General features: G+C 38.4%; 1 protein-coding gene across 8 annotated transcripts in view; it reads left to right on the top strand.

Annotated features, from left to right (window-relative positions):
• THADA (THADA armadillo repeat containing) overlaps positions 1-21,054 on the top strand; it is a 332,244-nt gene that overhangs the window by 39,524 nt on the left and 271,666 nt on the right. For 5 of the 8 annotated variants that reach the window (XM_045054142.1, XM_045054147.1, XM_045054148.1 and 2 more), the window contains 6 exons: positions 2,705-2,856; positions 5,336-5,549; positions 9,868-10,003; positions 10,278-10,414; positions 13,952-14,113; positions 15,562-15,719. In XM_045054142.1, coding sequence (XP_044910077.1) covers positions 2,705-2,856; positions 5,336-5,549; positions 9,868-10,003; positions 10,278-10,414; positions 13,952-14,113; positions 15,562-15,719 — 959 coding nt within the window. The remainder of the gene's footprint in view (positions 1-2,704; positions 2,857-5,335; positions 5,550-9,867; positions 10,004-10,277; positions 10,415-13,951; positions 14,114-15,561; positions 15,720-21,054) is intronic. The other 3 variants (XM_045054143.1, XM_045054144.1, XM_006930069.5) reach the window with 3 other exon arrangements.

The raw sequence follows: 21,054 nt of genomic DNA, 5'->3' as shown, positions 1-21,054 counted from the left end.
AGAGCAAACAGCCCACAATTAGCAGAAGGAAGGAAATAATAATATGATAAATGAGTGAAATGGAGAATAGGAAAACATTATAGAGAATCAATGAAACCAAAGTTGGTTTTTTTTTTTAAGTTGTTTTTTTTAAAAGGTCAACAAAATTGACAAAATTTTAGCTACAAGAAAAAAACAAAAGAAGGTGCAAATAACTTAAGATCAGAAATGTAAGCAGGGACATTATTCTATTGACCTTATAGAAATAAAAATGATTATAAGACAATACTATGAACAATTGTATTTTCAATAAATTGGATAACTTAGATGAAATGGACAGATTCCTAGAAACATAAAGTTACTGAGTTAAACAGAGAATTTGTTATGTGTAGCAAATAAGAGATGGAGTCACTAATCAAAAGCGTATCAGCAAAGAAAATTCTAGAGGGAGTGGCTCCACTGCTAATTCTACCAAACATTTAAAGACTTAAAATCAGCCCTTCTCAGACTCTTCCAAAAAATTGGACAGAAGGGAACATTTCCAGACTCATTCTGTGGAGCCAGCATCACCCTGATACCAAAGCCAGACAAAGATACCACAAGAAAACTATAGGCTGGTATCCCTTATAAACATAAATATAAAAATTCTCAACAGAATGTTAGCAAACCAAACCCAACAGCATATTAAAAGTATTATACCCATAGCTAATTAAGTGGAATTTATTCCAGGAATGCAAGGGTGGTTTAACATAAAAAAAAAAAAAAGGGGTCAATGTAATACACCACATTAAAATGAAGGGGGGAAAAAAAAACCATGATAATCTGTATTGATGCAAAAAAGTGTTGACAAAATTCAGCAGCGCCCTGTCATGATAAATAACACTTAGGAAACTAGGAATAGAAGGGAGCTTGCTTGCTTGCTTGCTTGCTTGCTTGCTTGCTTGCTTTCAGCTGTTTTGAACATTTATGTATTTTTGAGACAGAGACAGACACGAGCGGGGTCGGGGGTGGTGGGGGTTGGGGAGGTGCAGAGAGAGAGGGAGACACAGAATCCAAAGCAGGCTCCAGGCTCCAAGCTGTCTGCACAGAGCCTGACTCGGGGCTCAAACTCAAGGACCTTGAGATCATGACCTGAGCCAAAGTCGGATGCTCAACCTACTGAGCCACCCAGGTGCCCCGAAGGGAGCTTTCTTAATAGGATAAAGGACATTCATGAAAATCGCACCATACTCAATGGTGAAAGATTGAAAGCCTTTTCTCTGTGATCAGGAACAAGATACAGATGTCCACTTTGACCACTACTGATTACCATTGTACTGAAAGCTTTAGCCAGAGCAGTAAGGCAAGAAAAAGAAATTAAAAGCATCTGAGTTGGAAAAGAAGCAAATTTGAACTGAGGTGTAAATAAATGACAAAAACTTGATTTACTTGCTCTAGGAGTTTCACAGGGTTCCACTAACTTGTTAAGATTAAATAAGAAATGCACATCATATTGAATATCATCCCTCAAATTAACATAGGAATGTTTTCAGGTATTATCAGTGGTTAATTTGTTAAGTGTTCTTTACATTGTGCTGTGAAGCCCATTATTCCCATAGTTGTTTAGTCTTAATCTTAGATTTAAGTGGATTGGTGACTACCATCATTCTTTTGTGATAGTTTTTCTGTTCATTTCTTGGTTGGCTGAAATTCATCTTTTCTTTGAGAAGAGTTTTTGGGGAAATGTAGTTCTTAATTTCTTATACCTCCAGAAATGCTTATGTTGCTGTTACACATGATGCTGGAATAGGATTTTGATGTATAATTTTTCACCACAACTTTCCCTGAGGATGTTGTAAGCATTGCTCCACTGTCCTCTAGCCTCACGTGTTGCTAAGGCAAAGAATAAAGCCAGCTTAATTTTTTCCATTTTGTAGATGAATTTTGTGTCTGAATGACCAAAAGATTCCTTCTTTATCTTTGATGCTCCGTGATTCTCTTAGGATATGTCATTGATTTTTCTGCATTGATTTAACTAAGATGGTAGGACTTTGGATTCCAGATCAAGACATTTTACAAAGATTTTTTAAAAGATGAATTCCGAAATTTATTTGTTTTTATTTATTTAAAAACCAACTTTGGGATCTTTTATATACAACATAATCTTTGAAAGAGAATGGTTTTAAACAAAATTTTAAAAAGTATTTTTTATTTGGGGAACTTTATTATTTTATCATTTTAGGAAATAAAGGACAAATTATTCTTTTATATGCTACTATGGATAAACTGTGAAGTGTGAATTTTTCTTTAAATTTGACCAAATAATTTAAACATGTTGATTTTCTTTTTCTTTTATTAACTTAAAAAATTATTATTTATTTATTAAAATAATTTTTTTAATGTTTATTTATTTTTGAGGGAGAGGGAGACAGAGTGTGAGCAGGGGAGGGGCAGAGAGAGAGAGGGAGACAGAATCTGAAGCAGGTTCCAAGCTCTGAGCTGTTAGCACAGAGCCTGATGTGGTGCTCAAACTCATGAATTGCGAGATCATGACCTAAGCCAAAGTTGGTCGCTTAACCAACTGAGCCACCCAAACACCTGTACTTATTTACCTTTTAAAGTAAGCTCCACACCCAAGGTGAGGCTTGAACTCACGACCCTGAGATCAAGAGTTGCATGTTCTGTTGACTGAGCCAGCCAAGTGCCTCCCTCTTTTATTCACTTTTAAATCTTTTTCTTTTTTTAGGTCAAGTCCAAACAGTGTATCAGCTGAGTCATGATATCGATGTCGGTCGTTTCCAAACACTAATGGAATGTTTTACCAGTACTTTTGAAGAAGTGAAAATTTTAGCATTTGATCTTCTGATGAAGTTACCAAAAACAGTTGTACAATTCCAGGTCTTTGGTCTTTTCCTATATAAACGTAAATGTGGTATATGCATGAAAGCTTTCTAGTTTTAGCAGCAAATAAAGCAATCTGTGGATTGTCCAGGCTCTTTGCGTCTGCCTTCTCACATCTTCTGACTATTTCAGTTATCATACGTATACTGTTGCAGGGTGGTAGGTAGGGATGGATGGTAGGGAAGGAGGAAATACCATAAGAGAAAACAAAGTCCACATCTGTGAGCTTTGCTTTTTTTATTGTTTTGATAAAAAAAGGAGGTGTAAGAAGCAGTAGGTTTTATTACCCACAAGATTTTTCGTAGATTTCAGTTAACTGCGGTCTCCCCAGTTCCCGTGGACATGTTAATATTCGGTCCAAACACATCACTTACAGTAACTTGAGTGTTTTGAGATAACATCCTTGCCAAGTTGACTGGGAAGCTGAGTGTAAGTGAGGTAGAGAACATGTTTCTGATCTTCCAATAAGCAGTAGCTAAACTGAGACTGAAAGAGCACTTGAGGTTAACAACAATTCTCTTCCTTGGCCTCCTACCCCAGCCCCAGCCCCAGCCCCAGCCCCAGCCCCTAAGAGAAGTTGTCTCTTCCTGACAACTGGCACATCTAGCTGTAGGGTGAGAAGCGAAGGTGGGCTAGGAGTGATGGCACAACATGGGGTGCTTGGCTCTGCCCTTGAGGTATATTCTGAGGCTGTGACCACCAGCAGCTGTGGATTCACTGGCTCCAGAGCTTTGCTATGGCTTTCTGTTAGAACTGTATAGAGGCCAAAGGTGCCTACAGGGGCTGCAGCTGAGCCATGGTCTGTTCTCTGGCTGTTAGGCTCTATTTAGGGTGGGACAGCTTATAGATACAATGGGATTCTATAGGAGCGCATGTCAGAGAGCACAAGGTGTCTGTTTCATTGGCTTCTAGATGGCATTGCAGTATCTTAGAGCATCATTCAGGTGCCCTGCTAAGCAGAAGCTTCTTTTGGTGCCATACAGAGTACCATACAGAGTTTTGGTACCATACAGAGCTTCTTTTGGTACCATACAGAGTTTTTAAAGGAGATGCTTTCTCTTCCTCTGTTTCCTTTCTCTTCTCCCACCTTCCCATCCTCCTTGCCCCTTACCATTCATCACACTGAAGCCTTGTATCATATAGATGACTCATACTTGGCAAATATTTCGAGAATATCTTGTGTGGGGAGGGTATATTATAGCACCTATATGAAAGACTTGGTCCTTTGATGTAACTTTAAAACGTTTTTAAATCTTAACTATTCTAAGGACCTGTGTGTGTGTGTATATATATATATATATATTTTCTGTGTATGTATGTTTTTGATGGCATATCTTTGTAATACATGGTTTTACTACTCAGATAGTCTGTTGCCCTTTTTTCTTGTGGAGCTACATATCCAAGGTCTTTATATTATATTTTTACTGACCTCAGATGATAGAACAAAGATATTTTAGACTCCAAATGCCATGTATTGTGTTTCTTACTAATTGTTAGTTAAGCAATTCCAGGACTTAACTGTAAGTTACAAAAAAATGGCTTAGATGCTCAATTGGTTCTTTCTAATATTTATTTAGATCTGAGCTTTTGGCCCCTACCTTTAAGTTTTTTAGGTCACAGAAAATTAAACATATCAAATGGCAGAGAATTTAAACTGAAAGAAATAGGTATTTGAATCAGTATGTTTGTTACCTTTAGAAATAGATTTCCAATTAAATTAAATATCGATATACCTATAACCAAATTAAAAATTAAGTTTATAATGATTTTTTCCCCTTGTATTAGACAGTTCTATAATAATCCTAGTAGAATTAATATAATTGAGCCATGAAACACTAAGTCCCAGTGTACTGAATATGCAGTCTGTCTACTATGGATTTGGGACTAGGACCCACATCTCCTGACTTCAGCCCAGTGCCTTTCCATGCATGTTACAGTGAACTGTCCTTTTTCTTCGTTAGGACGGACATGTGAGTGGATGTTTCTATGAGATAGAGGTGGGGGAGCTCTGATGCAGAATTTCTGAGGCTGATATGGGCACTTTATTTTTTACACATATACATGGATTTTCACCAGGAATAGCCTGGTGGATTTGTCCTTTTGTGTGGACACAGCACAGGTAAAATGAACTTCAGTGTACAAAAAACTCCATGTGGAAATAACAAAGACGATCTGGCCATTTCTACAGGAAAAAGCCTATTTCTGCTGGAGAAAGAGGTGCTTTAAAAAAGAAAAGCATTATCAATGTTGCATTTCCCAAAGAAATTACATTCAAGATCCTCATCATTAGAGCTGAATAATAATAATCAATAATTACTATAATAAAAAGTCTAACCTATATTCAGGGAGAAAGGGAATTGAATTAATGTTTATACTGAGTACAGTTATGTGGCAGGCTCTGTTTTTGAATATGTACTATTCCTTCAAATCAAAGAAATGTTTCAGTGACAGTTACTGAGTCTGTGATTTATTCTAGGATTCGGAGAAACTGCAAGGCTTATTCCAGGCAGCACTGGAGCTCAGCACAAGCACCAAGCCATATGACTGTGTGACAGCTTCCTACCTGCTGAACTTCTTAATCTGGCAGAATGCCCTGCCCTCATCTCTGTCTGCCTACTTACAAACTCAACAAGCTGCATGTGGTGATGGAGATACATCTGCTATTGTGGTGGAAAGGAACACATTAATGGGTTTGTATTGAATAAATGACCTTTTGCTGTCGCTTATCAAAACCAGTATCTTTCTCACTATTCATTTAGTTAGCATTGCTAGTGGTTAAACATTTACTTGGTGTTTTTTATTTAAGAGTTTACCAGCATATGAGAATACATGAATTTCTCTTTTGCAAGTAAATAGTTTACTCAGCTATGACACTGTTTCTACACAGAGGGTTCGTGTTAAATAAGTAGATATACAAATGTATATTAATACAGCTCTTACTTAAATAGGACCTCTTTCTCTGCCAAAAATTGTGCTTTTTTTTTTTTTTGCAGAAATTTTACTGTATCTACAGCCAGATCATCTTTGCTGTTTCTATATAGAGCAGAGTTCCTTTGTCTGTCAGGGCTCATGCTTTCACTGGCTGTCCCACTCCTGCCTTTTACTCTTCCCATAGCCGGTTCCAAGACCTAGGGTCTAAGTTGGCTGAGGCCTAGTGACTTCCAGTGAATATTTGTTGAGGACTCATGTATTTACTTTTGTGCTAGTAAATCTTCATTTTGGAATTGTGAGGACAGATACGGATTTTTATTTAAAAAGAGAGAGAGGTCAGATGTAGGAAGAGTATTAAAAGTTGTTCTCTCCAAGATGGCAAAAATGCTGTGAAAAAGAGAACTAATAATGGGAAAAAGTTAGGAGGCCCTGGGTAGTTCTGGTGGAAACGTGGCCATGGATCTGGGGATAGAGAGGTGACAGTGCCATGGAAGATGGCACTTACCCACTCTAGTTGCTTCAGGCCTGGGTTCGAAAGGAGACCCTGATACATGAGAGGAAGAGGTTTGCACTTCGGGTAAACTGGGGAGTTCATGTACAGGATTTATTTTATTCATTTTTTAATGTTTTTTTATTTTGGAGAAAGAGTGAGCGAGCAAGTGGGGGAAGGGCAAAGAGGGTGAAAGAGGATCTAAAACAGGCTCTGCACTGACGGCAGAGAGCCAATGGCGGGCCTCGAACTCATAAACCGTGAAATCATGACCTGAGCTGAAGTCGGATTCTTAACCCGACTGAGCCACCCAAGGGCCCCTCATGTACAGGATTTTTTAAATTCAAGGCATTTAAAAACTTTGTGAAATTTTTCACGCATACAAAAAATACTTAAATATATTTGGGATTTAAATAGTAAGAGTATAAAAATTTCACAAGTTTTATTCCCAAGCTAGGTGATAACACACAACTTAAGAAGTACAACAGCACCCATACCTTTGAAGCCTCTCCTTTATCCTGGCTCCCTCCCCTTGCCGTATAATTACTGTCCTATACATTATGTCAGTCTTTCATCTTTATTTCACCTAGATTTTGCCACCCATGTATATATCATTTAAGCAATGTATTATTTACTTTTACATGATTTTGAATTTTATATAAATAGTACCATATGTATTATACAAGTTTACTGCAATTTATTAGTACATTTTCCTGTTGATGCACTTCTTCTTTCTAAATAAATAATGCTGATATGAACACTCTCGTACGTATATCTTCTATTAGACATGTCTAGGAGTTTATGATAAACAAAAAAGGATAATAGCCTAGTCATAAAATATGTGTATCCTCAGTTTAACTAGATGATGCCAAATAGATTTTTAAATTACATTCCTACCAATAAATTATGAGAGTTGTGGTGTATTATGTCATCACCAGAACTTGCCCTTGTCAGATTTTAAAAGTTTATGCAGTATAAAGTAGTATCTTGTGGTTTCATCTTGCATTTTTCTGATGGCTAATGTAATTGAACATCTTTTTACATGTTTGTAAGCCATTTGCTTCTCCCCTTCTGTGAAATGCCTTTGTTTAGTTTTCTATAGGGTTGTTTGTCTTTTTCCTATTGATTTTTAGGACTTATATATTCTAAATGTTAATAATTTACTGGTTAAACATAACTCTAAAATTTAAAGCTGCTGAGCTATGCTGGGATAACTGGATAGTTATACACAAAAGAATGAAATTGAACCCACTACTTCATACCATATTACAAAAATTAGTTTAAAATGAATCAAAGACCTAACTGCAAAAGGTAAAAAGAAAACATGGGTGTAAATCTTTGTGATCTTAGGTTAGGCAGTGGTTTCTTGGATCTGACACCTAAAGCACAAGCAAACAAAGAAAAAATAGATAAATTGGCCTTCATCAAAATTTGAAACTTGTGTATGTCAAGGATACCATCAAGAAAGTGAGAAGACAACCTGTAGAAGGGAAAACATATTTGCAACTCCTTTATCTGATAGAGGACTTGTGTCTAAAATATATGAAGAATTTTTACTACTCACTAGTGGAAGCATATTACCAAATTTAAAAGTGGACAAAGAATCTGAATAGACATTTCTCCGTAAAAGACAAATGTGAAAAATAATCACATAAAAAGATGCTCAGCATCATTAGCCAGTAGGGAAATACAATCAAAATTACATCGAGGAAGCACTTCATACCTAGTAGGGTGGCTCTAAACAAGAAAATAGATAATAACGTGTGTATGGGGATGTGGAGAAAATAGCGTTCTCACGCACTGCTGTGGGAATGTAAAATGGTGTAGCCACATTGGAAAACAGTCTGGCAGTTCCTTGAAAAGTTAAACATGGCGTTACTATATGATCCCACAGTTCCATGCTCAGGCTGCTCTAACAAGTACCATAGCCTGGGTGGCTTAAACCATGGACATTTATTTCTCACAGTTGTGGAAGCTGAAGAGTTTGAGATTAAGGTGCCAGCAGTTTTGATGCCTCGTGAGAACCCTTACCCTGGCTTCAGAGAGCACCCTTCTTGCTCTGTGCTCACATGGAGGAGAACAAGCTCTGGTCTCTTCCTCTTCTTTTAAGGACTCTAATCCCATCACAGGGTCCCACCCTCATGACCTCATCTGAACCTAATTACTTCCTAAAGACTCCATTTTCAAATACCATCACACTGGGGGATTAGATCTTCAACATATGTACTTTGGGAACGACACAAACATTTAGTCCATACTGGGCATATATACTTAAGAGAAATGAAAATTATGCCCAAACAAAAACTTGTACGTGAATGTTGATAGCAACATTATTCATGATAACCAGCAAATGGAAACAGCTCACATGTCCATCAACTGTTAAATGGATAAATAAAATGTGATATGTTCATACAACGGACTGTTATTCAGCCATTAAAAAGTGAATATTGATACACACTACAACATGGATGAGCTTTGAAAACATTATGCTAAGTGAAAAAAGCCATATAATATATGATTCCATTTAGGTATGTCCAGAATAGGCAAATCTACAGAGACAAAATAGATAAGCTTAGGCCTGGGGAAGGTGAGAGGTTGAGGGAGGGGAGTGACTGATAATGGGTAAGGGTTTTTTGATGGGGAGAGGATTAAAATGTTCTAAAATTCACTGTACTGATGTTTGCACATATCTGTGAATATACTAAAAACCATTGGCTCATGCATTTTAGGTGTATAAATTGCATGGTATGTGAATTATATCTCAATAAAGCCATTATTTTATTTTATTTTTTTAAAAAATTTTTTTTCAACGTTTTTTTTATTTATTTTTGGGACAGAGAGAGACAGAGCATGAACGGGGGAGGGGCAGAGAGAGAGGGAGACACAGAATCGGAAACAGGCTCCAGGCTCTGAGCCATCAGCCCAGAGCCCGACGCGGGGCTCGAACTCACGGACCGCGAGATCGTGACCTGGCTGAAGTCGGATGCTTAACCGACTGCGCCACCCAGGCGCCCCAAAGCCATTATTTTAAAACAACAGCAACTGTTCTAATAGCACATGGCACATGGGCCTGGGGTCTGATGTCCCAGATAGAGGATGTCTAGGAAGGATTCAGAGTGAATGCTATAAATGGATCCAAGAAGTTAAGGAAAGACACAGTTCTACCTTGACTGGAAATACATAACAGGCTAGATAACTTTGGAAGATTTCTTCATTATTTTTTTTAATGTTTATTTTGAGAGAGAGAGAATACATAAGTGAGCACGAGCAGGGGAGGGGCAGAGAGAGAGGGAGAGAGAGAATCCCAAGGAGGCTCTGTGCTGATAGCCCCATGTGGGGCTCAATCTCATGAACCGTGAGATCATGACCTGAGCCAAAATCCAGAGTCAGAAGCACAGCAGACTGAGCCACCCAGGTGCCGCTGAACGATCTCTTTTAAAAGCAACAAGAACAACAACAAAAACAAAAAACCTTGAACATAAAGCTTAGTTGAGTTGGATTTTTTGTGGGCACTGTTGAACTATTCACAAATTTATAAATGTGTTTCTAAGTTGGCATTATTCTGGGTTTTTGTTTGCTTTTTCTAGTTATCAAATGCTTGTTGGAAAATCTTGAGGAGGAAATATCTCAGGCCGAAAATTCTCTGCTTCAGGCAGCAGCATCGTTTCCACTATATGGGCGAGCCCACTGTATAACAGGAGCTTTGCAGAGGTTGTCTCTAAAGTAAGTATATCCACAGCTCTCTCCCGAGCACGCATTTCTGAGCTCTCAACTCTTACTGGAATGTGTCCTAGGAAAGGAATGTATTGCATTAAAGAGAATTCAGAATTAGATTTTAAAAGGTACCTATGTACACATATTTTTATATGTCTTAAATATTTCATAGATTGCACAGTTTTGAAACAAATTGTTTCAACTTCTTATGTGCCATAATTTCCATTTGCAATTTTTGATTGTTTGCTTTTACTACAAATTTCCCTACTGACTTCTGTTGCAGCAGCCTGCAGTTGGTGAGTGAATGGAGACCTGTGGTAGAGAAGCTCCTCTTGGTGTCCTATAGGCTTTCTGCCGTGGTGTCTCCGGTCATTCAGAGTTCCTCCCCAGAAGGCCTCATCCCGATGGACACTGATTCAGGTCAGCAGATGAAAGAAACCGTAATTATTATATTTTTCCTCATTACCTCCCCCCAACGTACCTCCCCAAACCATTTTTTGGGGAAGATATAAAAGTTAAATAGGTTGGTTAAGGAATTACTTATGATTAGTAAGATTGCTGCCACTTTAGTATTGTTTTTTACTCTTAAAAAATAACCAAAACAAACAAATCAATAAAGCCGGATGAGTGAAGTACTTTTTCTCCTGGGGTAGATTGGGTTTTCTAGTATTGTCATTTCGGAGCACCACCTACTAGATAGCAGCTGGGACTGGGAGAGTGGGCAGGATAAATCAGAGAGGTGGGGTTCAGTCAGAGAGGGCAACCTGTTAGGAATCTGGAATGGGGAAAGAGCATTTGATATACAAAGACCATTTAATTAAAAAAAGAAATAGGAGAAGATACTCAAAATGCCCTAAATTGAACTCATGAACTTTCATCTGTCTTTTCCCTCCCAACCCCTGTGTCTTTGTAAATGGCCCTACCAAAGATCTGTTTATGTTAAGAGCCTCGGACTGCTTGACGTCTCTGTCTTGCTCCGTATATACTGCCTGTCCTCACATTCTTTCAGTGGTGCCCCTTAACTGTCTTTCAAATCCGTTCTCTTTTTATCTGTATCTTCTAACCTTACTCCAGGCTCTCCTCCTCTCTTGTTCGGATGACTCCACAGGCCTCCCAACTGGTTTCTCCCCATCTCTTGGCTCATTCCCTTTTTACTGTGTTCACAGCAGTTTTTTCTCATATAATTCGTCATGTTCCACGTTATCTCTGCTTAACCCTTGTTGTCTGCCCCACTCCATCTCCCTTTATTTAAAATACTTGAGTGACCTCAGATCAGATCCTATAATAGTTGGGCTCCTGCAACCTTGCCAGTCTCATTTCTTACACTTTTCTTCTTCCCAAAGCATTCCACATGGAGTTGTTGCAATTTAATTAACAGGGATCTTCTCGATATTTTCCTCCCTTGTACTTAGCAAGTGCCTGGTAGAAAGAGGTTTACAATAAATATTTGTTATAATGAATAAACCAATGCAGGAATGATCCCTGAAAGGTTAGGAACTAAATGTGTGGGATGTCGTAGGTGACATATATATATACCTGTATTACAACAGCCAGAAGGGATTGGATGCTAAAGGTGTTATACTAACAGGAGTATTCCTTTGAACACCTATAAAATCATGAAGAAAATTTACATTTGGCGTTGAAACATAGTTAGTGAATGCATTTTGGAGTGCAAATGAGAGTCTTGTATTAAAAACACACTGAGCATATATCACAAATACCCAATTAAAGTAACTTGGAGTTGTGTGTTTGTGTGAAAATGTTAGATTTTGTTCTTAACTAAAAATGAGTTCGCAGATTGATGATGGTTCATGATCTTAAGACACAGTTATTTGTTAATTTTGGCTGAGAGTTGACCAAAATTTGATGTTTTAGTTTTCTTACTTAAACAGTACATGGGAGTAAGGAACATTCAATCTCAAAGCTAATATTTGGATCAGGCAAGTACCAGTATATTCTGAATGAGAAATCTTGAATGTTTGTCACCTATTGTGGGTGGGGCCTATAGACTATGCTAAAATTCTGTTTGTTATTCAGGTTTTAAAATACCTTTTGGTCTCAAAAACAGTCTGTGGCCCACAGACTTTTCCTTGATTTTTGCCTTTTCTTTTTTCCTCTGGTTGTCTCCATTTTTCCTGTTTTGTTTTTTTTTTCCCACACTATCTGCCATGCATTCTGAATTTCTTGAAAATGTTTCTTTTCTCTGAAAGCCATAAAAATAAATGGGTCTCATTTTATTCTGATTATCCTTTTTTTCTAAGTCTTTCCATGGTTTCTATTTGGAGCCAGTGATAACTTTTTTTTTTTTTTTTTTTTTGTATTTTGAGAGAGAGCGAGTGAGAGAGAGAGCATAACCAGGGGAGGAGCAGAGAGAGAGAGGGAGAGAAAGAATCCCAAGCAGGCTTCATCCTCAGCCCGGATGGAGCCTGACTCAGGGCTCGATCCCACGACTGCGAGATCACTACCTGAGCCGGTATCAGGAGTCGGCTGCTTAACCAACTGAGCCACCCAGGTGCTCTGCCAGCGATACATTTTCATGGCTGTCAAAATTTGTTTTGGCAATATTTCATGGAGGTCACGAATGAACAGAAGACATTGGTTGAATCATCATGGTAGCAGTTTGGGTCTTTATAGCTCCTTTTAGACCTAAAATGTAAGTTTGTATAATAGGTATATGAAATACCCATTCTTTGATTCATTAATTGGTTTCAGGTGATTAGCTGTCGTTATTTATTTATTTTTTTCCTTAAAATATCTGAGCCTGGCTAGCTCTTATTACTGTGTCACGTATTCATTCCCTTAGTCCATGTTACTACTGAACCTCTGCCATGAGCCAGTGGCTGGTGTAGGCGCTGGAGACCCAGCAGCGAACAAAGTGTTGCATTCATGGAGCTTGCATTTCCTAATCCATTAAGTGCTTAAGGAATAAATATGAAGTTCAATATAATACTAGGATTGTAAATCATACTTAGAAAGCAGTATATTGTGTAATATATTTCAAAGTCAAATATAGAGTCTTTATAATCCTTCTGGGCTATAAAAACGTTTTTTTCTTTATTTCTAATTGAAGCATGGTTGACAATACGATATTATATTAAGGATTGTTTTTGTTGTTGTGGTTTCTTACCTCTTAAAACAAAATTGCACTTTGGTGCTCTTTTTTCACGTGATTGAGCACCGTCTTGGAGATTCTTAGACAACACTAAGAAAAGCAACGTAAATGAGATGGTGGTCTTTGTCCTATGGAGAGTTTCTGTTGTATTGTTTTGTCCTGTCTTCAACCAATTTAAAATTTTTGTCGTATTTTAAAAGCATACTCAAGGGGCGCCTGGGTGGCGCAGTCGGTTAAGTGTCCGACTTCAGCCAGGTCACGATCTCGCGGTCTGTGAGTTCAAGCCCCGCGTCAGGCTCTGGGCTGATGGCTCAGAGCCTGGAGCCTGTTTCCGATTCTGTGTCTCCCTCTCTCTGCCCCTCCCCCGTCCATGCTCTGTGTCTCTCTCTGTCCCAAAAATAAATAAACATTTAAAAAAAAATTAAAAAAAAATAAAATAAAAGCATACTCAAGTGTCATGAAGATCTTACATAAATAATTTTCACATTTTCTACCCCATGTGACCCTTCTAATAGAGCTGATTATTAAGTATTAAAAATTACAGGGGCACCTGGGTGGCTTGGTCGGTTAAGCGTCTGACTTCGGCTCAGGTCATGATCTCATGGTCCGTGAGTTCGAGCCCCGCATCGGGCTCTGTGCTGACAGCTCAGAGCCTGGAGACTGTTTCAGATTCTGTGTCTCCCTCTCTCTCTGCCCCTCCCCTGTTCATGCTCTGTCTCTCTTTGTCTCAAAAATAAATAAACGTTAAAAAAAAAATTACAAAATTTGGGAAGGCAAATACCCCCAAGGGAAATCTGCAAGGGATCCGGAACTGGAGTTTGTGCACTCCCATTTTTTTTCCTCAGAGTCAGCAAGCCGCTTACAGACGATTCTGAGTGAGATTCAGCCACGAGATACTAATGACTACTTCAATCAAGCCAAAATACTGAAAGAACGTGATAGTTTTGATTTGGAGGACTTGAATGCCAGTGTGCCGGATATTGGTGCTTCTGCAGAGATCAAAGGTAGCATGTATAAAATCAATATTGTAATATTGTAATTGGTGTTTTAGTGACAAAATGTACAAAATGCTCTGTTTATATAGTAAATCAGGCTGCAGATGTTTGCAGAGCATTTCTAGAAAATAAAGCCTTTGAGCTTATCAATGATTTATTTTGAGGAATGAGTTTCTAAGACTTTTACCAGAAAATGGTGCATCCCAGTGCGGCATAGAAGGTGCTCCAACAGAAAGCTTTTTAGTGCTAACAGCTGTCTTGACAGCCAGGTTGTGTAAGAGCAGTGGTGCCCTGTGAACTTGGGTTTGGGTAGCAGTCGGCTCCTCCCCTCCGTGTGGTTCATTGTCTTCAGTGAGAGTCCTTACAACCAGGCAGCCTTTTAAGGGAAATCAGCCTTATTACTCAGTAAAGTGTGAGCTGCTCTGTTGTATCAAGCGTCCAGAAGTTGTGTTCTTACTGCTTGTTTTCTCATTAGTTGTTACTGTGTCATTTTCTATAGTGTTATAAAAAGTCATCACTAGTAATATCCTTGTGATTTATTACATATCCTACGTTGTCCACTAGATGGAGATACTGACTTAACGAAATTTCTTTGTGTTTTTATTTTTTTAAATTACACACTATAACATCTAAATATATGCTTATTGTAATAGTTTCAAGCAATAGAGAGGTATATTTTAATTAAAAACAAATTAAAGCCTTAATTAAAATTTCAATTCAATGTTTACATTTTACCTTAAAAAACAAAAACAAAAACAAAAGAAATTAAAATTTGTTATTTCTTCCCCATCCCACTTCTTCTCTTTTGAATGTATGTGCTTTTAGATCTATTCTATGTATTGATGTGTATATACATTTACTCTTTGAGTTTAGCGGGCTTTTAAAAAACACAAATGGGGTTACATTATAAATATTGTTTTGTTACCTTGCCTTTTAAATTGTCTTGGGTTTTTTTTTAATGTCAGTACTAAAATATTCTTAAAGCAAGAAAAAAAGAGCATAATTATTACTTATGGGCCATGGAACTTAAATATGTTTTGAAAGAGAATTTGTATTTTCCTTTGATTTTAAAAGTTTTATCTTGCCCCTTTACTGATATAACAGCCACCCTCACCAAGATGAATAATGAAGTATATTTATTATGGTCAATTTATGGATGACCACGAGGCAGAGAGAGTTTGTTTCATTAATTTCTGAAAGTTAGACTTAAGTTTTGAAATGGTGTTGTGTTTTATTTCAAAATTTATTTTGAAAACAAACTATATTAAAAATGCTTAGCATGATTCCTACTGAGAGCACATGCTCAACAAATATTAGTTGTTTTCTCATGAATAAATATAAGAATTGATTTGTTCAAGCAGATTATTCTTGGGAAAATTATGAATAATCTTATTCTAAGAAACCTGGGATGTGAGTAATCAAGTGTCTAGTGTTGCAAGAGATTTTTTTTTTTTTTTAAGGTAAAGAAAGAAAAACATGCGATGTAACTGCTCAGATGGTGCTGGTGTGTTGTTGGCGAAGTATGAAGGAAGTTGCCCTACTTTTAGGCACGCTGTGCCAGCTTCTCCCCATGCAGTCCACGCCAGAACCCCGCAGCGGATTATTGACAGTGGAGCAGGTACGTATATGTTTATTCCACCTGGTATAATTTCTGGTCCCATAACTCGAAAACAAATGAGTTTTGAATTTTTCTTGAATAAAATCATACAGATGTCAACTGAAGAAAATTCATGGGAGTACAGAAATTAGGCCTTGGAGTACATTTCCAAACGATGGCAGTTTTAGAAATATTTTATTTTTCTAAGTTATAAAGAACTGTCGATTTTACCTTCTGTCTTCAGGATTATCATTTTAATTTTTATTTCTCCATTTACCATATATAAATTTAAACTGTAAATTAAAAAAATATTTTAATGTTTATTTATGAGAAAGAGAGAGACAGAGCATGAGCAGGGGAGGGGCAGCGAGAGAGGGAGACAGAATCTGAGGCAGGCTCCAGGCTCTGTACTGTAAGTGGGGCTCGCACTCATAGACTGTGAGATCATGACCTTAATCCAAGTCGGATGCTTAACCGACAGTGCCACCCAGGAGCCCCACATTTAAATTGTAAATTTAAATGAAATTGTCTATTTAGCAAAACTCCACAAACCTCTTACATTTCTTAAATTAAAAAAAAAATTTTTTTTTAATGTTTATTTTTTTGAAACAGACAGAGCATGAAGGGGGGGAGGGGCAGAGAGAGAAGGAGACACAGAATCCAAAGCAGGTTCCAGGCTCTGCACTGTCAGCACAGAGCCTGACGTGGGGCTCGAACTCATGAACTGTGAGATCATGACCTGCGCCAAAGTCAGATGCTCAACCGACTGAGCCAACCAGGCACCCCTTAAATTTTTTTTTTTTTTAATGTTTACTTATTTTTGAGAGAGAGACAGACAGTGCGAGCGGGGGAGGGACAGAGAGAGAGGGAGACAGAGCATCTGAAGCAGGCTCCAGGCTCTGAGCTGTCAACACAGAGCCCGACGTGGGCCTTGAACCGACGAATTGTAAGACCATGGTCTGAACTGAAGCCGGACGCTCAACTAACTGAGCCACCCAGGCGCCCCAAACCTCTTAAACTTCTTAAATGAAAATGGTGCACCTGGGTGGCTCAGTTGATTGTCTGACTCTTGATTTTGGCTCAGGTCATGATCTCACAGTTGGTTCGCTGTTAGCCTGGAGCCTGCTTGGGATTCTTTCTGTCTGTCTCTCTCTGACCCTACCCCACTCACTCACTCTCTCCCTCTCTCTCTCTCAAAATAAATAAATAAACTTAAAAAAAATTTGGAAAGGAAAAAAAGTGCTGTATTGGTTACTTACGGATCTCTTGCTTCCTACTACATTGATAATAAAATTGTAGTCACTTTGGTTTTTTGGCTGACTTTTATTTTAAGACCACAAAGTCAGGTCACCATCTGGGACTATTCAAGTGAATTGAGTGCAATGTTTACAAGAAATTAGCTTACCACAAGCATTTCATTTGGAAATATTTTAGATTTATAGATTTCTGTTTTTAATTGATTCTCTCTTCCTTTCCATATGGTTTCAGCAAATCTATTTCTCACCGTTTTCCAGCAAAGATATATAACACGTACTTTCATTTGTACCCTTTATCAAGTAAGGTAACTTTTCCCCTAGGGTGTTACATTTAAGAACAAAACAAATATCGTAGTACACTAAATGCTGATTATTTCTGTAATAACCATGTGACTAGTTCCATGGAAATAATGCTAATATTTTTATTCACACACTCTCCGTGGCCATGTGCTTGCATCTGGTTAACAGCTGGTCCTGTGATGTTGCAAGGCCCTGAGGTGGAGAATGGTGGAGGAGAACAGTGCACTGCCAGCATCATTGTGTTCCTTATTCTCCTCCAAATCAAATAGGCGTCAGTGTTCTAGAGTTACTTGCAGTCATTGCTGGTGACCAGCTGCAGTGCCAATGCCAACACCTTCGCGGGGGAATCCAGCTATGATTAATGATTACTTCACTGATGTGTACCGTCTTACTAAGAAGTAAACATGTGCAAGAGGCTCTTCCCTGTTCAACTCCTCTTTTCAAGGACAAGTTAAAACGTCTAGTTTTTTGGGGTTTGTTGCGTAGTGTTTAAGAAAAATTAGGGGAGCCTGGGTGGCTCAGTTGGTTAAGCGTCCAACTCTTGATTTCAACTGAGGACATGATTTCCCAGTGTTTAAGTTTGGACCCTGTGTCAGACTCTGCACTGCCAGTTCAAAGCCTGCTTGGGATTCTCTCTCTCTCTCTCTCTCTCTCTCTCTCCCCCCCCCCCCTCTCTCTCTCTTTCTCTCTCTCCCTCTCTCTCTCTCTCTCTCCCCCCTCTGTGCCCCTCCCTGCCTCTCTCTCCCCTTCCCCTCCCCAAAATAAATAACTGCACTTAAAAAAATTAAGGGAAGCATATTTTGCTTTCACTATAGTCGAGAAAGACCTGAAAGCTTTCTGTGAAAACCGTGTGTCCTTGACACTTTTTACATAGCACCCAAATGGTTTGAATTTAATTTACATGGGATAACGGTGTTGGGACTGAGAATTAATATAAACTAAAAGAGATGTTTGTAAAAAAAAAAAAAAAGACAAAACAACAACAACAATAGCAACAATAGCAGAGAGGTTCCCATAAAGCAAAGGATTCTTCTAATGGCTGTTTTCTTTTTTTTTTTTTTAATTTTTTTTTTTCAACGTTTATTTATTTTTGGAGCATGAATGGGGGAGGGGCAGAGAGAGAGGGAGACACAGAATCGGAAACAAGCTCCAGGCTCTGAGCCATCAGCCCAGAGCCCGACGCGGGGCTTAAACTCACGGACCGCGAGATCGTGACCTGGGTGAAGTCGGACGCTTAACCGACTGCGCCACCCAGGCGCCCCACTAATGGCTGTTTTCTTGAATACAAAATAGAATCTTGTTTTTCTGTAAACTACGAATTTCTTTCCTAATGAGATTCAGCCATTTTTCCACGTCGCTGTTCACACGATGACATCACATTTTTGGTTTGAGAGGAAACTAACAACTGAATGAGCAATCAAGAATGTACGTGATAGCACTGTTCTGACCTTGAAACCATGCTGCCTGTGGAAGACTTTATTCTTGATCATGCTGTCTTTAAAGAAATGCCTTCATTTAGGAGTCTTTAGTCAGTGACAATCAAAGTCATCAAGAAATTCGTGTTATTCATACTGCTTAGAAGATTCCTACTTTTAGACATAGAATTTTGCTCCATGAAATTCTTTTAAATAAAAATGTTTCCATGTACTTAAAACCTTTAAGAGTTAAAAAATATATACATGACAGAGAGGATATAATTTATATTGAAGTGGCTGAGCCATGCCTGAAGTCCACTTTCCTCCCCAGGGCACAGTCACCCTTATGACACTACATCTTTTGTGCACCTAGCAGCAAAACTAAGAATTTAAGAGTCAGTACCCGAGGTGAGGGTATCCATAATAGACTTGCACAGACAGAAGCAGTGAAGTGACTTGTAGGCAGAAGTCACTTGTGGGAGGAATCTGGGACGTGTATTTCTTATTCCCAAGAATAATGATAACTGTGTTCTACTTTTCTCTCAGTGGATGGAGGCTTTTCCATACGACCTAAAATATTGACGCTCAGACCGATGCTTCTTTTACTCTCAATTCACCCTTCACTCTTGAAAATAGTATGGTTCTATTCTAATTTAAAATTTGATGTTTCAAATTTGTAGCCTGATTCCTTTAATCCCATCCTGGTTTTAGGGCCGTTTGTTGAAGGGATGACCACTTAAATCCCGCATACACGAGGGGGTGGTTTCTAGCCAGCTGACCGGCAGTGAGATACAATTTGAAGATTACAATTTGCTGCTGTACAAGAAGGTCTGGTGCCTGTTCGTGACTCAGTTTTCAGTGCTGTGTTCACAGACTGTGAGAGCTGGAAGAATCACAGGGATGATATGATCTAGCCTTCTTATATGATCTAGCCTTCTCATACAAGGGGAAACTGAAGCCGTTGGATGTCACCTGGTTTGCCCAAGATCACAAAGCTGGTTTGTGGCAGTTGCAGGACCGGAACCCGGTTCTCCTTTCCAGCCTGTGTTCGGACACGGCACAGTGCTGCCTTTATTCTGAACTGCTCGTTTAATTTTTCTTTAAATTTAATTTTCCCTACTTCCCATGCCCAGCCAGACATTTACAAGCAACAGGACAGTAAGGCAACTTGCTACTGAACTTTTCAGCAAATGATTCATTTCCCTAAATCACTTCTTGTGAAGCAGTGTGTCCTCCACGGCTTCGGCAAGAGGAAAATGTGTTCATTCAGAGGCATGTCTGACTTTCCTCCTGCAAGGTAATCACCTAATGAAAGGTTCTTTCATAATGTTCTGTGCAAGAGGCAGAGATAAAACCAACTTTGAGGGATGTAAGCCGAGCCCCTTAAAGAGCGGGCGGTACGCGCAACCTTATCTCACAACTTCCTGGCTGGTGTGTGTCTAGGTTTCAAGCTGGATGTTTCGCTGAGGCAGAGCTTTTTTTGATACATTTCGTTGGTCCTTTTCCCAAGGGATATTGGATACCCAGCATCTACTGATTTTTTGTAAACAGCTCCCTCTATCCGGAATATCAATTCATATGTTTATGTATTTCCTCTAATATTCCTAAAAAGAAGCTTTGGGGTAAAATTTTTGTATCTGTTTTCCCCTTCCTACTAATTATTGCCCTAGAACTCACGTGAATGAAAATCATTACCGATTAGAAATCAGCTATTTTTTTTAAATTCCTACTTTAGATTCTGTTGTCATTTTTATGATGCTCGTGGCTTTTACACGTGGTTTTACACGTTTTCTCAGTGTCTTGGTTACCGTTTTAGATTTTCTGTAATGGTCTGCAACAGGAGATCTAGGTTTATTGGCATTTGTAAGTCGTAAAGAAATTGCCTTTTGTATTTTGCCAGGGTTTATTTTTTAGAAATTATGAATAAGTATGCATTGAATTGTACTGAATTCAGGTTACCATTTTTAAGCTGTGAGATGGAATTAAACACATCTCTTATGTCACCTGTTTGTTGACTGCCATACGACAAGGGTGTTGTGGGAACATAAAGAAATGTAATATGTGGTTCTCTGACCACGAAGGGCTTAGAAATGTAATGGGAGATACAACATAAACGTTTGTAGAAAGTTAGACTAAAGGACACCAGTTAAAATGGCACGTGGTTAGGAATTTGCTAGAAAGCAAAGAATAAACTGCTAAGAAGATGTCTAAATACCAGAAAAATATAATCGTTGTGGTGTTATTATGTAGGAGAGCAACATTTGGGCTTTGAAGAATCCCCGGTTTTAGTAAGAAATCCCTATAGTAGAGAACGTACAGTTTAAAACATGAATTAACCTCTGTGGCATAAACTTTTACAAACCGTTCTATTTAACCAAAGAGGAA

Source organism: Felis catus, chromosome A3 (genome assembly GCF_018350175.1).
Source record: "Felis catus isolate Fca126 chromosome A3, F.catus_Fca126_mat1.0, whole genome shotgun sequence".
Lineage (NCBI taxonomy): Eukaryota > Metazoa > Chordata > Mammalia > Carnivora > Felidae > Felis > Felis catus.
This window is presented reverse-complemented; position numbering and strand designations above follow the sequence as displayed.